The following is a 19,042-nucleotide window of genomic DNA, read 5'->3' on the forward strand; positions in this document are numbered from 1 at the left end:
AAAAAGCGACGTTGTCACTTATTCTGAAGCACCGGATGGCATTCTGGTGCTCAGCTCCTATTCTTCCCCACATCCACCACTACCATTCTGAGGAATTAACTGATCTTGATTTACATTGATGTATTTATTCATAAGGCATATGTCCATTCCAGAAGTAGTTTGTCAAGAAGAGATAAAAATGAGTCAATGGTTAGTGCATGAATGAAGGCCTCCAGCTACTAGCAGTCAGTGCCTTGCTATAAACACTCTACATATTAGTGCATTTCCATCTCAAATTTTGAAAGAATGTCTTGTTTTAATTATAGAAGTAGAACTGACCGACACATTTTCTTAAGGAATATGCCAACTATTCACCCATTTTATCTAAGCAGCATCTTGCTTTTCTTCCTTCATCTGGCTGCTCAAATAATCAAAGGGATGAAGCTGTCATCCTCTGACAGGGACACTCCTAAGAAATACCAGAGCTTTACTCCAGATGCACAGTTTCAATGACTAACATTTTGAGATTTCTTAGATAGTCCTTGAGTTTTGCTTACTTACGGTTCACTCATTCTCTGTTTCACACAATCTCTGTATCACTTCCCTCATTTGCAATAGAAAGAATTTAAACTATGTTCTTTCCTTAGCATTCTTCTTAAGTTACACTTTGATGTTAAGTTCAAAAGCTTGCCTGAGGATCCGTTGAGAATGGACTTTACAGCTTTAGACTAAAAAGTTGGATCTTCACAGAGTTCATAGTGTGGCCTACAGTCTACACATGCATGAGATACACCCCATCATTCTCTTTCACTAAGTCTTGTAGGTATTTAAGTTTGTAACACTTTTTATGTGAAGAAAATAAGAGTGTTGTCAGATAAGTATTATAGTGGTACTGAAATATAGTAAGAGCCATTGGATGCTAAAGCAGTTAAGAGCTGAAGAACTTTTTAGGTCAAGCAGACAAGAGCTGAAGCACTCTTTAGGTCCAGGGTAGCACCCTGGACCTAAAGACCAACAAGCAAGAGAACAAAAGTTCTACAAACAATAACAAAGAAGGCCAGAGCAATCATGAAGACAAATAAGAAGGGCTATTTGATAAAAGGCAACATTGCTTTAATGCTGTAAATTTTTGTGTGTTAGCTTGTTTTAAATTTTTGACTTGTAAGGACTGGTGTGTGCATTCGACACACACCACTGCAAGAAATAAAATAAAAACTTAAAAAATTAACTGAGATCATCTTAGACATTAGGCTATATTTTTCAGCTCAGGCATCCTTCAATGTCTGTTACCTAATCTCTCTCATTTTAAATCTCTAATCAATGAACAATATTGCTACATAGGTGTATAAATAGTCCATATACACAGACCATTTATAAATGTATTTACCAAGTGAGATTTACTATAAAGCTTTTCAAAACTGTGTTAGTTATAAAATAATGTATACCCTATTATCTCTAAAATATTAATCTTATCTCATAAAACAAGAAACCTTTGCTTATATACTTGATCATACTACTTTCACCTGCCTAATAAAGCCATCGGAGATCCAGCTGTTTCTAACTTGTACCCTAATCTTTGTGTGAGTTTCTTGCTTGTGTTTGCTGCTTCCTGGTCTGAGCACAGCTGTTGTATCTCAGATACCATGTCACGTTCAAGGAATAAATAACGTCCTCATTTTGTATGATCTCAGTGGCTAGAACTAGCTGCTAAAAGCTACAAGGACAGTTAGGAGGAGGGCTCTGGATGGAATGGCTGTTTTAGGTCCATGTGACTGGTGGCTGAGCATAAGCATGCTTTGATCCAAAACCAAACCAAAATTATCTTACCAAGAATTAACAGGAGAAAGGAAGTTGGATAGGTAAACTATTTTCATTTGCCACAATACGAGCACTAAAAAAAATAAAGTTGTTTTGACTAAGAGATGCTCTGGTAAATTGTGAAGGATAATTAAGGACAGAGAAAACATGGAACAAAAAAATACTTCCAAAACAAATAGGATCATCTGTAATTTGTAGAAAGTCATATGATTAGTGAAGGAAATTTAACACTTATTCTTAAAAGCTTCTTCAAGTTGTTCCTTGGAGAGAAAATATAACTAGCCATTAAAATTAGTTGATAAACATTTAGTAATTATTTTCTAAGGGATATAAATTTTCAAGATGGTAAACATTTGTGGTGGAAGAAATGGTAATATATTTTCAGGGGCAAAATGATATAGAGTATAAAATGTGATTTTACACATATTACATTAGGGGGATGATTCTGGCTTATATTTATGAGAAAAGTACAGCTGGTATTCTGTAACTGGCATTTTCTTGGGCTGCCAGGAAGCTTTTCATCACTTGTTATGTCCCACGTATGAGGCAGAAAGATGGAGAGAAGGGAGAGAGGGTGCAGTTGAGGAAAGACCTACAGACTAAAATGCAGGCAGAAGCAACAGCTGAGGACAGCGAAGGGCGTGCTGCTTGCTCTGTAGCTGTGATGAGTTATCCAAGGGGAAAGTGTTCTGCTGATGGGGACTGGCAGGCAGGCACGAGGCAGGAAAAGAGTGTTTTACAATGCCTAGGTTACCGCTTCACAGGCTGCCAGTGAGTTTAACACACATGGACACAGCATACTTGAAGATCATATCGGTTAGTTTTGGTCAACTTGAAACAAACCAAGCAGTTCAGAAAAGGGAGCCTCAACTGAAGAATCGTCTTTATCCGAGTGTCTGTGGCATGTTTATAGGGCAGTTTCTTTGTTATTAACTGATGACTGAGGGCCCATCCTAGTGTGAGCATTGACTCCCTAGGTAGATGGGTCTGGCTGTATGAGAAAAGTTGCAAAGCAAGGTAGAGAAGGAAGGCAGGAGTCCCTCTTCTTCCATGGTCTTTTCTTCTGTCCCCACTTTGAGATTCCTGCCATAGCTTCCCTATGACATGAGAGTGTAAGCTGCAAGTTTGCTTTTGGTCATGTTTATCTCAGAACAGAAAACAAACCAGGATAAAGATGTCAATAGTGGGTCTTTATTGGTTTTTTGCTTGATGCTTTGCTTTGGCTGAGAGAATAGTTTTGAATTTAGAAAATTTTAAGTATAGTCATTCTGAATGAAATATTTGTGTGCACCCAATAAATAGTGTTTCCTTTATTTTCTGTTATCACATTGGCCTGCCTAAAAAAATAGATTAAGAAGCCACATCCTCAAATACGTAAGAAACATTATTTGGGAGTGTGAATTGTGACAGTTGAATGAGTTATAATGATTTTCCATGGCATGTTACTGTGAGTATTCCCACAGACAAGGAGGTGACTCAAATGACTCATTTGGAGAACTTCAGACATTTTGCAATGAATGTAAACAAATATGCTAAAAGGTTTGTGGCAAGTGTTTGTGTTGCATTTCTGCATGCCCACATCATGCTATTTCATGTGACAAAGCTGGTGTACAGATTTGTGAAATCTGAGAGTCTAAAGAATTGGAAAAGTTTATGTTTGGAATCTACCATAGTTTTCCATTACCTTCAGCAGGATTGTTGCTTTTTTCCTTCATGTATTAGTCAAGACTCTTCAGAAGAACCAAATTAAATATTATATTTATATATAGATCATGTTTTATTTATACATATAAATATATGTTGCATAAATAAATATTATATATATATATATATGAGGATTTATTATAATAGCTTACAAGTTGTGGTGCAGCTAGTCCAAGAATGGCTGTCTCCCCACAGAAAATCCAAAAAGCCTGCAGTTGTTCAGTCTACAAGGTTGGCTGTGTCATCTGATCTTCTTCATACCTCGTAATCCCAAAGAAGTAGCCTCTAATATCAGTGAGGCAAGCGAGAACTTCCTTCTTCCATGTCCTTTATATATGTTGCCACCTCTCAAGACCTGGATTCAGGGTAGGTCTCCCCAAGTCAACTGATTTAATTAAGAAAATCACCCTCAGAGGTATCCCATCCACTTGGGTTTCAGTCAATTGTGGATGTAGTCAAGTTGCCAGCCAAGAACAGCAGGCACACTTCATTTGCCTTACCATTATTGCTTGAAAAGACAAGAGTTCATGGTATTCTTGTTTACATTTGTAGGCATTTTTGTTTTTTGTTTTTTTTTTTTTTAAAAAAAACTGTGTGTGTGTGTGTGTGTGTGTGTGTGTGTGTGTGTGCCTGCATGAGTTTGTGTGAGCCCAGCTCCACAGCAAGTCACAGAGTAAGAGTAAGATTTACAGAAGTAAGAAAATGGGAAAAGCCCAGAGGCAGAAGGTAGATGGAATAAGTTAAGAAAAGCTGGCTAGAAACTAAACCACGCTAAGGCAGGGCATTTGTAATTAAGGATAAGCCTACGAGTGATTTATTTGGGAGCTGGGTGGCGGGTCCCAAAAAGAGTAAAAACCAGCTAAGAAAGTTTACTGTTGGAGGTTTTTACTCTTTTTGGGGCCCCCAAGTATTTTGTTTTTTAATTTATTCTAATATAAATAATTTACTCTAATATAAATATAATTAATATATTATAAATATAATAAATGTATCATTAATTTAAACTTAATATTCAATAGAGCTGCATCAGTGGCTTTTCAAAGCCATATCCCCATTCTTCTTAAGATTATAATAGCAAACATAATTAAATTATTTGTTGGCAAAAGAAGAAAAGCCATTCAAACTTTACTTCTAGATAAAACTTCAACACATATATTGCATAACATAGTAATCACTTTGATTTATTTCATGGAACGGAGAAAGTCATCAATATTTATGTAGCCATTTTTTTTTAACTTTTTATATCATTTTATTTCCATAGTAACCTTAAATAACTTAAAAGTCTTTTCAAACTCAGAAACATTTGCTGAGTAAATAAGCCAGTAACAAAGGGTAAATATTATATGATTCCTCTTACAGGTGATGCCTGTAGCAATGAAGTTCATAGAAATAGATTTAAAATGGTGATTAGCCTTTTAGTCCTGCAATGAGATACATTATGGATAATCCAATTATATATAGTTCAGTAGTAACTAATACCCTACCAATATTAAAACTATACTTTAAATGAAAAATAAAGAACTTACAAATTACTAAGTATAGACATGGAAAACAGATTAATTGTCATATTAGTAATAAATGCCTTAGATATCAAAAGAGTAACTTGAAATTATTCATCCTTTATATGTAATGAATGTATTTATAATAGAATCAAGTTGTATCATTATTATATTTTCTAAATCTCTTACAAAGAAACTTTATTATTTTAGGAGGAATTGTTGATAAGGATCTTCGTCACTACCTCAACTTAAGATTTCAGAAGGGTTCTGTTGACCACGAACTTCAGCAAATCATCCGTGACAACCTCTACCTCCGCACAGTGCCATGTGAGTACCATGGCCAATATTCTTTTCTTTCTATGATAAACAGAGACATGTTCAGCTATATATTTATTATTTATTTAAAAGAAAAATTCTGTCACAGAGACATTTTTGGACAATTGACATTGAAATCAGTTTTGAAATATGGAACTACAATTGTAAAAGCTTATAAAGGTGGTTTGTGTCATATAATAAAGAAATTTATGGTTTTTAAGCTATAAAATATATCTTAGTTACACTGCTCATATTACTATTGATAATAGTGATTCTAGAGCAGACCTTCAGTAATTCTTGAACCATAACAGAAGAGACAGGAGACTACAAATTCCTTGGCAGAAACCATTATTAACAGAATCTGTGGTTGATTTTGCAACAAGGAGTCCCCAAGTATAAAAACAATGCTATGAAACACAAATTTAGTGTGTTCTATTACTCTCTGGGAAGTGATGATGATATACATCAACTTAGACTTCTATATGCAGTCTCTCACAATTCCTTTAAAAGAGAAAACTTAGAAAACTGTTAAAATTTGCAAAACAACCTCTGAGTCCCTGTTCCTTCTTTTTTTTTTAACATTCTCTTATTAATGTTAGGACAAAGGAATTCCTACTCAAGCCCTAGACCCTGTATAGATCAAAATCCACTTTCTTCAAGTGAGATATTTTGACTGCCAAAAACTATCCATACTATAGAAATTCTGATCTCTTGGTATGTATGTTTCTTTTTGTTTAGTTATATCCATTAATAACTCGAAACTATGAGCTCTGGTGCCTTAACATTACAAGGAAACTTTGATTAGAATAAATTAAACAAGTAGGACAAAAATGATATATACAATTGAATTACCAGCATTTTGAAAGGGATACTTTCAAAGGGATATTAAAATATAAAAACACACAATGATGTGAAGGTAGACCAGAAACCATGAGGGGTTTTCAATCACTGGGAATGGATGGAACTTGTCATCACCAGTCAGTACTGAATGGTCATCAGAATAATGTCATAGTATATTTATCATCCATTACTAAGTAAGAACACTTGATAGTTGTTATCTTGTTGATCAAAATAATTCTTATTCATTGCGTGTTTGTAAGTGAGTAGACACAGGGCTCTTGCTTTGAAACTGCATGTTCAGAAAAGTACACTCTCAAACATGTGAGTTTGACATTTGAGTGATGGGCAAAAGATGGATTAAGGTACTGGACTGCTTATACGGTAATGGATGGATGCATTTTCGAAGCCTTGATGCTGTCAGTGCATCTGGGTGAATTTATCTTTTGTGGCCTGAAAGAAAGGAGACCTGAAACACTAAATAAAGAGTCCAGGCACTTTGTTATGTTTAAAAGCTGAAGGTAATAGATAAGAAGCTGACATCCAGGAATACTTGTAGTCCTTGCTAAGACGGCAGCATAAATAAGAAAATCTTAATTAAATATGATGATAATGGGGGAGAATTTTGCATTTGCTAATTAACTATTTAAAGCATCTTTCTTTAGAGTACCAAGGAAAGACTATGAAGGAAAAATAAATATAAGAATAAAATACAGGATTTATTAGTAAACCTAGAGAGCTTCAGGATGTGAATCTGGTTCAAGGTCATGAATTCAATTAGAAATCCCTGAGTAAAGCCTTTAAAGGAGATAATTAGAAACTCGAGGGATCTGAATATTATCAGGAAACAATTGCTCTTTGATTTTGCAGTCACCACTCCTAATAGCCAATTTCAATAATACCATTCTTGACCAGTGCTTTTAATTTGACATAGTAGTGAAAAAACATCTGATATAGAGATGATTCTGATTTATACTATTAAAAATGCTTTCACACTGAGAACAAACCTTGGACAGTCTGTCTCCCTCACTCATTATATATTTTAATGAAGTATTCAGATGTTCTCCGGGTGTATGCAATAAAATGTGCCAGTAGTGTGAAAAATCCTATCATTGCTCAGAAACTTGCAAGTGTATACAGCCCATCTATTGGCATTCATTATTGAATCTCATTTCCTATACATTCTCCTGGGTCAATGTAGTCTCATTATTTGAATGAACCCACTACAATAAAAGGAAAATGTGCTGCTAAGAATTATATCATTACTCTTATATATACATATATTAATGTGAATATTGTCACCTCTTGTTTAATCAAGCTGTGGCACTAGAAATAGGTCCTTGATAAGTACATAGAGACAAAAGTATAATCAATTTTGGATCATGTGGGCTGGGTTAGTATTTTTCTTCACAAAATTGTATTTAACTCAGTAACTCTAGCTCCTCCATGGATTGTCCTAGTGAGTGCGGCTAGACGAAAAGGAGAGCCAAATCCCGGAGTTGAGCTTCCGTAGTGCTCAGCATGAATGTAAGAGCCTGAGAATCGGGGGTCCACACCTTCCCCATCTCACTCACACGCACAAGTCTTCGTCAAAGCCAATTGTGTTGACCTCTGTATACACATCATAAGAAGGTCTGTGTCGAACTATGGCCACATTCTGAGCTAATCAAGGGAAGGAGGGCGCTAAATCTAGGTCTCTACTGGGCTTTATCTGTAAATAATAGGGAACCCTATGAATTAGTTTGCATAATCAAGAGTTGATTTATTTAGCCTTTTGATTTAGTTTTCTTAGAAGCTTACTCAGAATTCTTAAAAAAGCAAGTTTAAGAAGCTGTATCTCTCCACTCGTGGAGGCATGATTCTTTCACACAGTATGTGGGAGCACAAACAATTGCAAGCAACCTTTCTGGTGGTATCAATTCTCTACTCTTTCCAATCCAACCACAAAGGAAACGTCTTCATGAACTGATTCCATATTTTGTGTAGAGCCTAAAACATTCTCACATGTTTATGCATTGAAGACCTTCTTTAAGTACTTCTTGTTGCTAATTATACAACTAATAGAGGGAAATACAAATTTTTTAGGCAACCCTGGCTACTAAATGTGGAAGTTAAAGGTTTTTAAAATGGAAACTACAAACAAATATTTCCAGAATTATATTTCTGTATTAAGATTCTATTTGGCTGGGCAGTGGCGGCACACGCCTTTAATCCCAGCACTTGGGAAGCAGAGGCAGGCGGGTCTCTGTGAGTTCGAGGCCAGCCTGGTCTACAGAGTGAGATCCAAGAAAGGCGCAAAGCTACACAGAGAAACCCTGCCTTGAAAAAACAAACAAAAACCCTAAGATTCTATTTGATTGAACTTAAGTAGCAATGAGTGAAAGATGAGGAGACAAATCTGTTGTAGCTTAGACTGTGATAAGGAGTACCCAGAGAAAATGGACACAGATAAAGGATGGAAGAATTTAGAACATCTGTCACATGGAATTTCAATTACCCTGATGGTATATAAAAGATAAGTTGAGAAGCTCTAATTTACCAGCATTTATTGCGAAGGTAGAAAGAGTAATTTCATCCTAGCATGTTAAAATACAGTTATATCAACAATTATTATACCAGGGACAGTATAGATTCAAAAGTATATATGGAAGTTGGTGAAATAAATACTTAAAAATGTTGGATTCATTTCCTAATGTTTGGAGGAAATAGAGTTTACTTTGGTTTTAATAGTCCACTGGGCATAATACTGCATATATTTAACTTTAAGACTAGTCGACCACAGTTAATCTCACTATGCTTCTTATTTAAAAGAAAAAATGATCACTGTAATTTTTTGATAACACTTCTCTCCTTTCCTTCTTTGATGTTCATTAGACACAAATTTTGATAGAAGCATAAGTGCAGGCATGTTTCACATCCTTTTCCCTATCATACCATATGATGTGGAGAATGGTTTGACTGACCAGTTTTTAAAGATACAAAATGAACTGGGAGATATTTATAGCTACACTTCTCTCTCAAGATAACACTATCATTTGTTGAGATGGTTTAAACGGGAAATATTAAATTTATTTAAAATGTGAAATACTAATATATATCAGGTAAAAGGGAAATCAATAAAGCTAAAGTCAAAACTATTATATAAAACCAAATATGATTAAATATATAGACTTAAAATATGAAAGACAATACTTTTGTGAAAGATACTGAGGCATGAATCACAATAATGTTTTCACATATTTAAGTGGCTTGAGTTTGTAAAGCTAAACCAGTAAAAGGAATTATCAAGGATACAATTGTAAAGGTTTAGCAGAATTTTGATGTTTTGATGCTTATGACAAATTGCCTTTTACAGAGCAGATATGGGCATTATAAAATTTAAGAAAAATGATCTGTTAAAGAGCAGTCACCAGTACACCAAAATTACAGTTATGTTGACTGTGAGCTCACATATAATAGCAGCGGGAAAGGACTGTGAGGACGAGGGTGGCTGCCGGGAAGACAGAAACTGTGAACAGGGTCTGAGGTCTCTGCTGTACTGGATAAAGCAAACTTTTGTTACTCAAAGCCAGTTTTTAACACATTAATTTTTTTTAACTCTTTTAAATTTTAAATTTACAAATTTAAAAACATGTGGTGCTAAATAAGATGATACTTTCTGTGGGTATGTATAAATATTTTTAATTAGCCCTAGTCTTTATTGTAAAGATGCATTTTTATACATGAAGTAAGATGGAAGAATGACAGCAAACTAAAAATTAGATTACCAAAAACAATTACTTTTAGTGAAAGGAATTTCATTTAGTTGAAAATAATCAAGAATATGACTAAATTCTCAGCATATCATTCATTAGGTTAGGCCAACCATTGTGGTAAGTTGAGCAATAGCTAGACATACACACATAAGGGTAGAAACATCCAATTCTGTTGAATTTTAATCCAACTATACTTCAAGTAATATTCATTATACTGTTTCCAACATTATTCTTATTGTCTCAAATAAGATTCATCAATTTAGATGTTCGAATTTAAAGTTGCTTTTAGAGTGTGAATCATATTCCTTCACAATTATTTCAGATTAACTTGCCAGCTTTTTGTTCTTTGAAAATGAATTTGATTTTTAAAAATAGACTAATTATATTTGGAACTAAATGTTAAAAATGAGTATTATTATTGAATAAATATGCCTATTAGCATCTGGGGCCAAGAGGGAAGGAAATCTATAAACAAATGTGTTGTAGAATATTAGTTTATGATGTGTTACATTCATTTATGTTGTGGAATATTTGTTTAATGATGCAAAGATGTGTTGCATTCTATTATGTTGCATTTGTTTAACTCTGTTAAGCTGTGTTGTTGTGCCTGTCTAAAACACCTGATAAGGCTAATAAAAAGCTGAACAGCCAATAGCTAGGCAGAAGAGAGAAATAGGTGGGTCTGCCAGGCAGAGAGAATAAATAGGAGTATTCTAGGTTTAGGGAAAAGATGATTGAGGGAAGAGAGAAAAAAGGAGAGGAGGATGACAGAAGCCAGCCACATAGCCACACAGCTACACAGCCAGCCACAGACGGACTAAGAAGAAAAGAGAAATATATAGAATAACAAAAGGTAGAAAGCCCAGAAGCAAAATGTAGTTAAAGAGAAATGGGATAATTTATGTTAGAAAAGCTAGCTAGAAACAAGCCAATCTAAGACCAGGCATTCATAAGTAAGATAAGTAAGAATAAGTCTCCATGTATTTCTTTGGGAGCTGGGTGGCAGGGGCCCCCAAAGAGTAAAAAAAAAATACACAAATCAAGTAGATTTCGTGAGAAATTTATGTTCTATCCTGGAAGTCTCAATGATAAAAAAGAGAAATTTAAAGAATTCTGAGCAATAACAGATGTTCCAAAGTAACCATTCACTTTCTCATTGAGATGGGCCCCTTTCTGGTGTATTCATTAAAATGTTAGGATTTTACAGAAAGCTGGATTTAGATTGATCACTCTTTTTTTCTGAGAATATAAAGACTTAGTCATATGACATATACATGAAAAGTATTTGTGTATAATTTTGTGAGGATATGTGATCAGATAAGTCAATGATAACAAACTAAACACATGATTCCATTCCAAGTCTTAATGAAGCAGTGACTTTACTGGGGTTACATACAGGATCCTAGATGACTCAAAGACAGCTATATCACTGAAAAATAAACTTTAGCATGGCTAATGTCTCACTGAAGCTGCATCCTTGCAGGTGGACCAAGTGGATAGTCTCTCTTCAAAGTCAATGTCAATGTATATATGATTTCTGGCAGAGGAGTTATGGATCTTTTATGCTTCAGTTACTTTCTGAGCCTTATAAATTTAGTTTCTAAAGAGTCTTTTCTCCCACTATAGTGGGAAAATTTAATATTTTAATAGGAGGAAACTGCAGATGTAACAGTCTTATTAAATAAGCAACACAGGGCCAAATTTAGAGTTAAAAGCCCAAGAGAGCAGTTGCTAAAAGCTGAGACTAAAACCGCCCTCTTACTACCCGCTGCCGCTGCCGTCCTTCCCCTGAGAGAGAGCTACTTCCTGTGTATCTGTCTTTTTATTGACTTTCTGTTCTGCACTTTCATTGGTTGTAAACCCAACCACATGACCTCCTTGTCACTGCCTGACTATACAGACCTCCAGGTCTTCTATGGTTGGTATTGAGATTAAAGACGTGTCTCCGTGCTGGTGGTGTCCTTGAACACACAGAGATATGCCTGTCATGTGATCAGGATTAAGGGCGTGTGCTACCACTGCTAGACTTCTGCTATGGCTTGCTATTAGCTCTGACCCCCAGGCACTTTTATGTATTAACATACAAATAAAATCACATTTCAGCACAAATAAAATATCACCATAGGAAACAATCTTACACAACAATTCCATAATTATTTTCTTCTAGTCATTGAGCAAACTAAGTATGTCTTCTTGGTTAGACTGTAATGTATTGGCTTAATTGGGGGATATATTTTATATGTGAGAAATTCATCATTTAATTAAATTAAGTCATTAATTACTAGATTCATATTCTTACCTGGAGTATGAAGTCACAGAAAGTTATAAGTGATTACATTTGACACCACAAGGCTTCAGTGTTAAAATAAAAGAGTATATCTATCACAAAAGAAAAGCAATAAACACTAAGAGTGAATTTTACCGATTATCCCATCCACATAAAATTCCATTTGTCCTGACTATATGAGTTTTTTTTTCCTCTTTCTGTGCTCTAACTTTTTCATGTGGTTTCCCTTTATCTTTTTAGTCACTATAAGAGAGAGAAACTCCTCCAGAGCTTGCAGGCCATTGATGCAGTTGGTAGGCGGAATATACAACCTGAAACTTCAAATATTCCCAGCTAATGCTCTAAGAATAAGGGGATATGAGTGTTTAATGCATTTTATACTCTTTTAAAAATCCAGTTATCACTTTCAATAAAAAGTAGCCCTTCTTTTGGGGAGCTGAGAACTCCTTGAATGTTTTGACTTCATAGTCCTGTGTACTGGAATTTAAGGTCAACACGTCTCACTTATATCTCCATACTGATTTCAAAAAAGAATTAAGACTATTAAGTAAGACTAATCTAAGTTTTCAGTCTCAATGATTAGAACCAGGTTATGGCATAATTATGTAAGTAGCTTACAAAAACCAGTAGACAGACAAGACTTGAAGACTATGGCCTACAGCAGGACCATCAGCATCTACTTCAAACATATTTGAACAAAATAGTGATTAGGAAAGAAATACTGGTTACAGTTACGGTTGTTTTACTAACATGTGCCATAGTCAAGAGTTATTTGTTCATTGCACTTTAGCAGTGCAGGCATGTAGCAAGGAGCAGTAACCTTTGGCCTTATTTATTTGTCATCGTTGAACTATGGGGAAAAAACTCATCTCAGAACCAGGGCCATCGATTGTAGAGGTTCTGCTGCTAGCTACCCATAGGACCTCGGCCAAGCCTTTTAGCCTTTGTGCCTGGACAGAAAAAGGGGATCGACTGAAATGAAGTGAAATGTTGATTTCTGTTTCATCTAAAATCCTGTAGTTTTCAGATTCTGCTGACTTTCTTTATCATTATTCAAATCAGTTCCTCAAATTGACTAAATTATTCTAAGGATGGAACGCCCTTGATATGAAGCAGGTGTAAACAGCTTATGGAAGCTGAAGATATATCAAATGCAGTAGACACTTCAGGGAAAATTAAAGAATGAAGTTTAAATTAAGTGCAGTTCCGGATAAAAACCAGTGAGGCGTGTGCTTTCAAATTTTTCTATGAATGTCAAGTTAAAGATATCATCATAACTCTGATGTTCCTTGAAATTTACCTTCACTATTCATGAAACTCTGAAACCTGGTCCAGTCTCAGTAAATGGATAAGAAAATAAACATAATGAGAGATACAAAGATTTTTTAAATTGCACTCCTCCTTTGAATGTGTAATGAGTTGAGATGTGACTTAAAGACTTCTGAACCATGAAGTGCATTGTTATGAAAATATGATTGCTATACTTGCAATAAGATGTTTAACATGGAATATATTGACTTCTAAAGTTGAACTTTCCTAAATGTCAGTTATGTGACTGAATGGCCCTGTTGGAAGGGCCAAATGGGATGGAGCTAATAGGAGACTAAATCAATGCTTACTGCAGTCAAAGATTTTACAGCACAAAGGAAGAATTTAGGAGAGCATGCAGGGTTTCTCACATGGGGTAAGTAAAAGTTAAGTCTGATGTAGGATCAACAATTGACTTAATTAAGAATTTCAAAAGGATCCTACCTTTTCAGAAAAGTTAGAATGGAGTGCTTCCTAGTTCTTATTCAGCAACACCATTACCTTCTTACTTTATCTATACAAGAACCAGCTTTCACAGAAGTTGCTTTTTACACAAAATTACCAGGTATCTTTACAAATTCTACAGGAGAACAGTAGCTTTGAGTACTACACTAGCAACTACTCCTTAACTATTCTTCCAAAGACAGGACAGAAGCAGAGCACACATCCAACCTGTATGCCTCTGCATGCTCCCATTTTGGGTAGAATTCTGATTGATCTCATCTAACTAGCTAACAGTGATAAAAAATTATGCAGATGATTAAGGGACTTGCAAAACTGTAGAAATCTTAGATCTCATGTCCTGAATCCAGTACAAGTTAGTTTTTTCCATCCTGAAAAGACCCTCTTAATTGGCCATTAATCAATCAAGTTCTAAATAGTTTTTTCTTTAACATGTCATTGCCAGAAATATTAAAGTATAAGCTATTTATGGGGAAGAAACATTTTAATTGATACATATTTCATTCCTATATTGATATAGGAAAATAATAAATACATGAAGGAATCTATACTATCTAAAAGCTTTTATTTAATTGTATGAACTTGGCTTATAAAAGTTAGCTTTATAAACATTAATACTCTAAATTTTTGCATACTATTGTAATAATGTAAAACTTTATAAATAGCTATTTTGCAGTTCTTAGTTCCTCATAATTCTAATTTCAAAAGCATTTTTTTAAATAAATCATAGTAGAAGTGATAGAAGTTTGGAAGAAGGAAAGGAATTAACATTTAACAAACACAAACACCTATGTTCAAACCTATTGTATAGTTTCACCTAGCAAAACGCATTGTCCTCACTTTTTATACTAGTAAACTTATTCTTAGAGAGCTGATGGACCCTTCTCTAAATCACACATCTAGTAAGTACGTGAGAAGGATTTAAACCTTTGTCTGTCATATACCAAGAGCCATCTTTTAGGTGTATCAATAGTTGAGCTAGAACACTGGTGGGATATTTATCAATACTGAGTAGTATTTCCACTGAAGCAGTAAGTTATTGAATAAGATGTAAACTCTTCAGCGATATGGATTGTACATGTTTCACTAAATGCTCTCCAGTCACCTCAGCAATATTGTTCACACAAAGTGTCAAGGCTGATTATGATATTATGCAACAATGATGTGACTTTCCCCATTTTCATTTGGAGGACAATAAAACAGAAGCAATAGGGACATTTGTTCAGAGTTCCTGAAATGACTTATCTTTTGAAGAAAAGGATTGCTCTTCATCTCAGTGTGGCTACCTCTGCGCTGGTGGCTCAGTTTAACAGCATTGCAGAACTGGGCAATTCCCCCAGCTCTCTTTGACCACAGTCCCATACTGACACAAGTTGCTCATTCCCTTCATTAGAAGCATATAGACCTGATCAACACAATTTCTCTCCTCACATTTTTTGGCTTAAAAGTTTCAGATTCATATGCACAGTGACAATATGGTGTCCAGCGAGCAACTTAGACCACTGATAACTCGGTGAGTGTGCAGCCAAGCTGAACTTCTGCCAAGCTTCAATCCCCCCCCCTTTTCCCATTTGTTCCATAATGCAAACCAGCATAAATAATTTGCCATGCAAGTTTACACTAGTAAATAAGAGAATTCAAGGCATTTAATGAAAAAGAGGGTCAGGGAACAAACAGTTGCTCAAAAAATATTAGAATATCAAGAGAAGGTTGAGACTAGGAATTATTATTCCTCAAGAGTGCTAACCACAGCACAAAACTACTGAGAATTGTTAATCTCTACCAAAACAGTTGCCTCTGAGGCCTTCAGGTAAGGCCCCGAAACTTAAGGGTGAGGGTGGCACCACCACTGTGGCTGCAATTTCCCCTGGTGCTTCTTGCCAACTAACAACCCGTGGAATGGACACTGGCGATCTTGCTGAAAACATCTCATCTCGGACAGTTTCTGCTCTGAGCTAAAGTTTAACTTTTGAATGTGTTTCTTTTTAATAACTCACTAGACATATAATAACAGTAATATTTCTTTATTTTATTATGTAGTTGAAGACTGATTTTTTTAATTCATTGTTTTAGTAGTCTGTAGTTGAATCCTTATAATAAAAAAATTATCAGACTTGGAGTATTTGTTAAGGCTTTTCCCTTTTCTGTCTACATTAAGTCTCCTAATGGTTATATTATGCTAACTAGTTCTAGCTACCAGAGAAATGCATATGTTCTTTAAAAAGTGAGAATAATTGTGCACTATTAGTGCATTCTAGAACTGTCCTGAATTACTTATAGAATGAGACATTTTAAATGTGTGTAGGAGTCTTTGTTCATTTTTATTCACAATTTTATTATTTAAAAGTATGAATGTGACACTAACAAAACTTAGTTCATAATTATATTTCTCACATGAGAAATCAATTGACAAAAATGCTTTTGGAACATCATTTAAATTTGGAGCAAGAAAAGGAATCTTAATTAAAATTGAAGAGTTGAATATATTATTTGAAGCACTACAGAAAATTAATTATACTTGGAAAGGAGCAAGATGCTTTTAGCACTGAGTGGAACAATATCTGCGATCAGAGGTCAATCTCAGCAGCTTTTTGTGGGTCCCAAAATCATTTCCATGTCTCAAAGTTCATTACAGAATTATGCTATAAGTCTTTGGGAAAACTTATTTAAATAGACACACAAGTAATTCATGGGTAAATAGAGCTGAAACCTTGTATTTAAGTCAGCACGCTGACATAATAGTAGTGTGGGGTCAAAGACACCTGTTCTGTAGTATAAACAAACAAAAAATTCAATTTCAATTATCTCTCAGGCTCAGTGTTACTCTTTATAAATATGCTAATCTTCATTAAAAACTTACCTTCAAGATTCATCAGTTGTAAAAATTGTGGTTGCTAATGTACTTAATAACTTGTTAAATTTACAGAGATTAAAATGTATAAGCTTTAATATATTATAATTATTTTTATTTAGTTTTGCTAGCATTGAGAGCTACTAGGAACATGTGACTGGCTGGGTACAGGGAATGAATATGATACATTCTCTAGAGGTATATTCAAATCTTGGTTACACCAGATATCATTATTCTCATTTAGACTGAGCAAATTTCTATTTGGACACAAAGGAAGGTAAAATATCTACCTTCTATCATAGTTGTGGCTGATAACCACCCTCACAACTTAGGGGATGGTTATTAAGACAATCAAAATTACGTCATGTTTGCTTAACAATGACTAGACTGCTATACTTGGAGGTATATTTTTGAGTACTTTTGTCTAATTGAGTATTTTAAAAGATTAAGTACTTATTGATAAATTGAGCCATTCGAATCCAGCTTTATAAACTTGTGTCAACTCTTTACAGTAATTTGGATCCTCCAGATTCTTTAAACAAAACATTCAGATTAGCAACAGTTGTTCCATGGTCTTCTCAGTGGGACTTTGGTAGAAAATATAGCCCAAGATGATTCATAATAGACATGTTTATTGGTCTATTCCTGCATGTTTCCAAAAAAAAAAAAAAAAAAAAAAAAAAAGCCTGCAGCTGTATCAAGCATAAAGGACCAGTTAAGTTTGTGGCCACAGATCTGGCTAAATCTGAGGTCAAATTGTACTAGTCTTGTATAAAATTTCTAATCATATATTCTAATACTTTTTCAGAGACCTATCTGTGTGAACATGGATGTAGATATATTCACACAAGTTTTCAACCATTTACAATATGGCTTACATGTATAAAGAACACATTTATATGTGTATATATGTGTCTTTCTCTATAAAATATAAGATAATAGGACATATGGAATAACTGTGAAATTGGATAATCTTTATACATGTCACAGATTAAAACAAACTTAGCTCAAAATCACATACAGAAGACAAAAACAAAGAACAGATTTATACAGAGTTTTATTTACTCATTTCATTTTTCACATTTTATTTATTAGTTCTTTGAAAATTTCATGTTTCATTCAATATTGTTTGATCCTATTCACTCTCCAACTCTTCCCAGATCTGGCCCCATTCCCTATCTACCCAACTTTTTGTCCTATTAAAACAAACAAACAAACAAAAAACAGTTCCAAACCAATTTGTACCGCCCAAGTACTCTTGGATGTGTGATCTTCCACTGGAGCATAATCCACTTGCCAGGAGATCCACTCTTATTGGAGAAAAATGATTCTTCCTGTCCCACCAGCTAAAATTTGCCATCAACTTTCTAGCCAGGGATGGGGTCCTGTGCCTATCTCCCTTCATGCTGGGATTTGGTCAGGCTTGGGTGTGGACAGATTTCATACATGCTGTCACAACCACTTTGTGTTCATAGGTCTAGCTGTCTTACTGTGTCCCTAAGGACACTTTTTCCTTGAAGTCATCTATTGCTCTTACACCCTTTCTGCCTCCTGTTCTGCAGTGATCCCTGAGCCCTGAGAAGGGAGGTGTGATATACACATTCCCTGTAGGGCTGTGTAAGATGCAGGTCTCTTATTCTCTTCTTGGGCAGTTGTCTTTGTTTGTAGACATCTACTGAAAATAGAAGCTTCTTAGATGAGGGTTGGGAGATGAGGAATTGAATTAATACTCTGTCCATTTAGCAGTATAACAGCTGTAGGTTCTCCCCCTAAGGCCTCTGACACATTTGTCGTAGGTTCTTGGACTGGTAATAGTGCTATACATTGCCTTCATCTTGTCGAACTTAAATCCAATGAGAAAGTGTTTGATTATCACCGTGATGGTCATGCCACTGTTGTGCCATTGGGCATGTCTTAACAGGCCAATAGTTGTTGTAGTTGGCAAATTCACAGTTTAGTGTGACTGAGCATTACTTTCCTTTTTTGTTTGCATAGCACTTTCCTGTATATGAAAGCTAGCCAGGAAGGATGAAGCTTGATTAGCAATGCGGTCTTATTGTCAAGTTCTGGAGAGTAAGTGAGATCTATGATTGCCATAGTCTTTAATGTTTGAAGGTCTATTATTTTTATCTATCTCCTATAAGTTTATCCTTTTGTGCATTATAGTATTATTATTATTACTGTGTATATATCTCATAAAACAGAAGTTTAAATTTAGTTTATTTTT

At 34.9% G+C, this 19,042-nt stretch overlaps 1 protein-coding gene across 11 annotated transcripts in view; it reads left to right on the forward strand.

Moving 5' to 3' along the window:
- Window positions 1-19,042, forward strand: part of Magi2 (membrane associated guanylate kinase, WW and PDZ domain containing 2) — a 1,425,274-nt gene that overhangs the window by 422,685 nt on the left and 983,547 nt on the right. For all 11 annotated transcript variants that reach the window (XM_037204343.1, XM_037204339.1, XM_037204334.1 and 8 more), the window contains exon 2: window positions 5,211-5,327. In XM_037204343.1, the coding sequence (XP_037060238.1) occupies window positions 5,211-5,327 (117 nt within the window). The remainder of the gene's footprint in view (window positions 1-5,210; window positions 5,328-19,042) is intronic.

This window comes from Peromyscus leucopus, chromosome 3 (assembly GCF_004664715.2).
Source record: "Peromyscus leucopus breed LL Stock chromosome 3, UCI_PerLeu_2.1, whole genome shotgun sequence".
Taxonomy (NCBI): Eukaryota; Metazoa; Chordata; class Mammalia; order Rodentia; family Cricetidae; genus Peromyscus; species Peromyscus leucopus.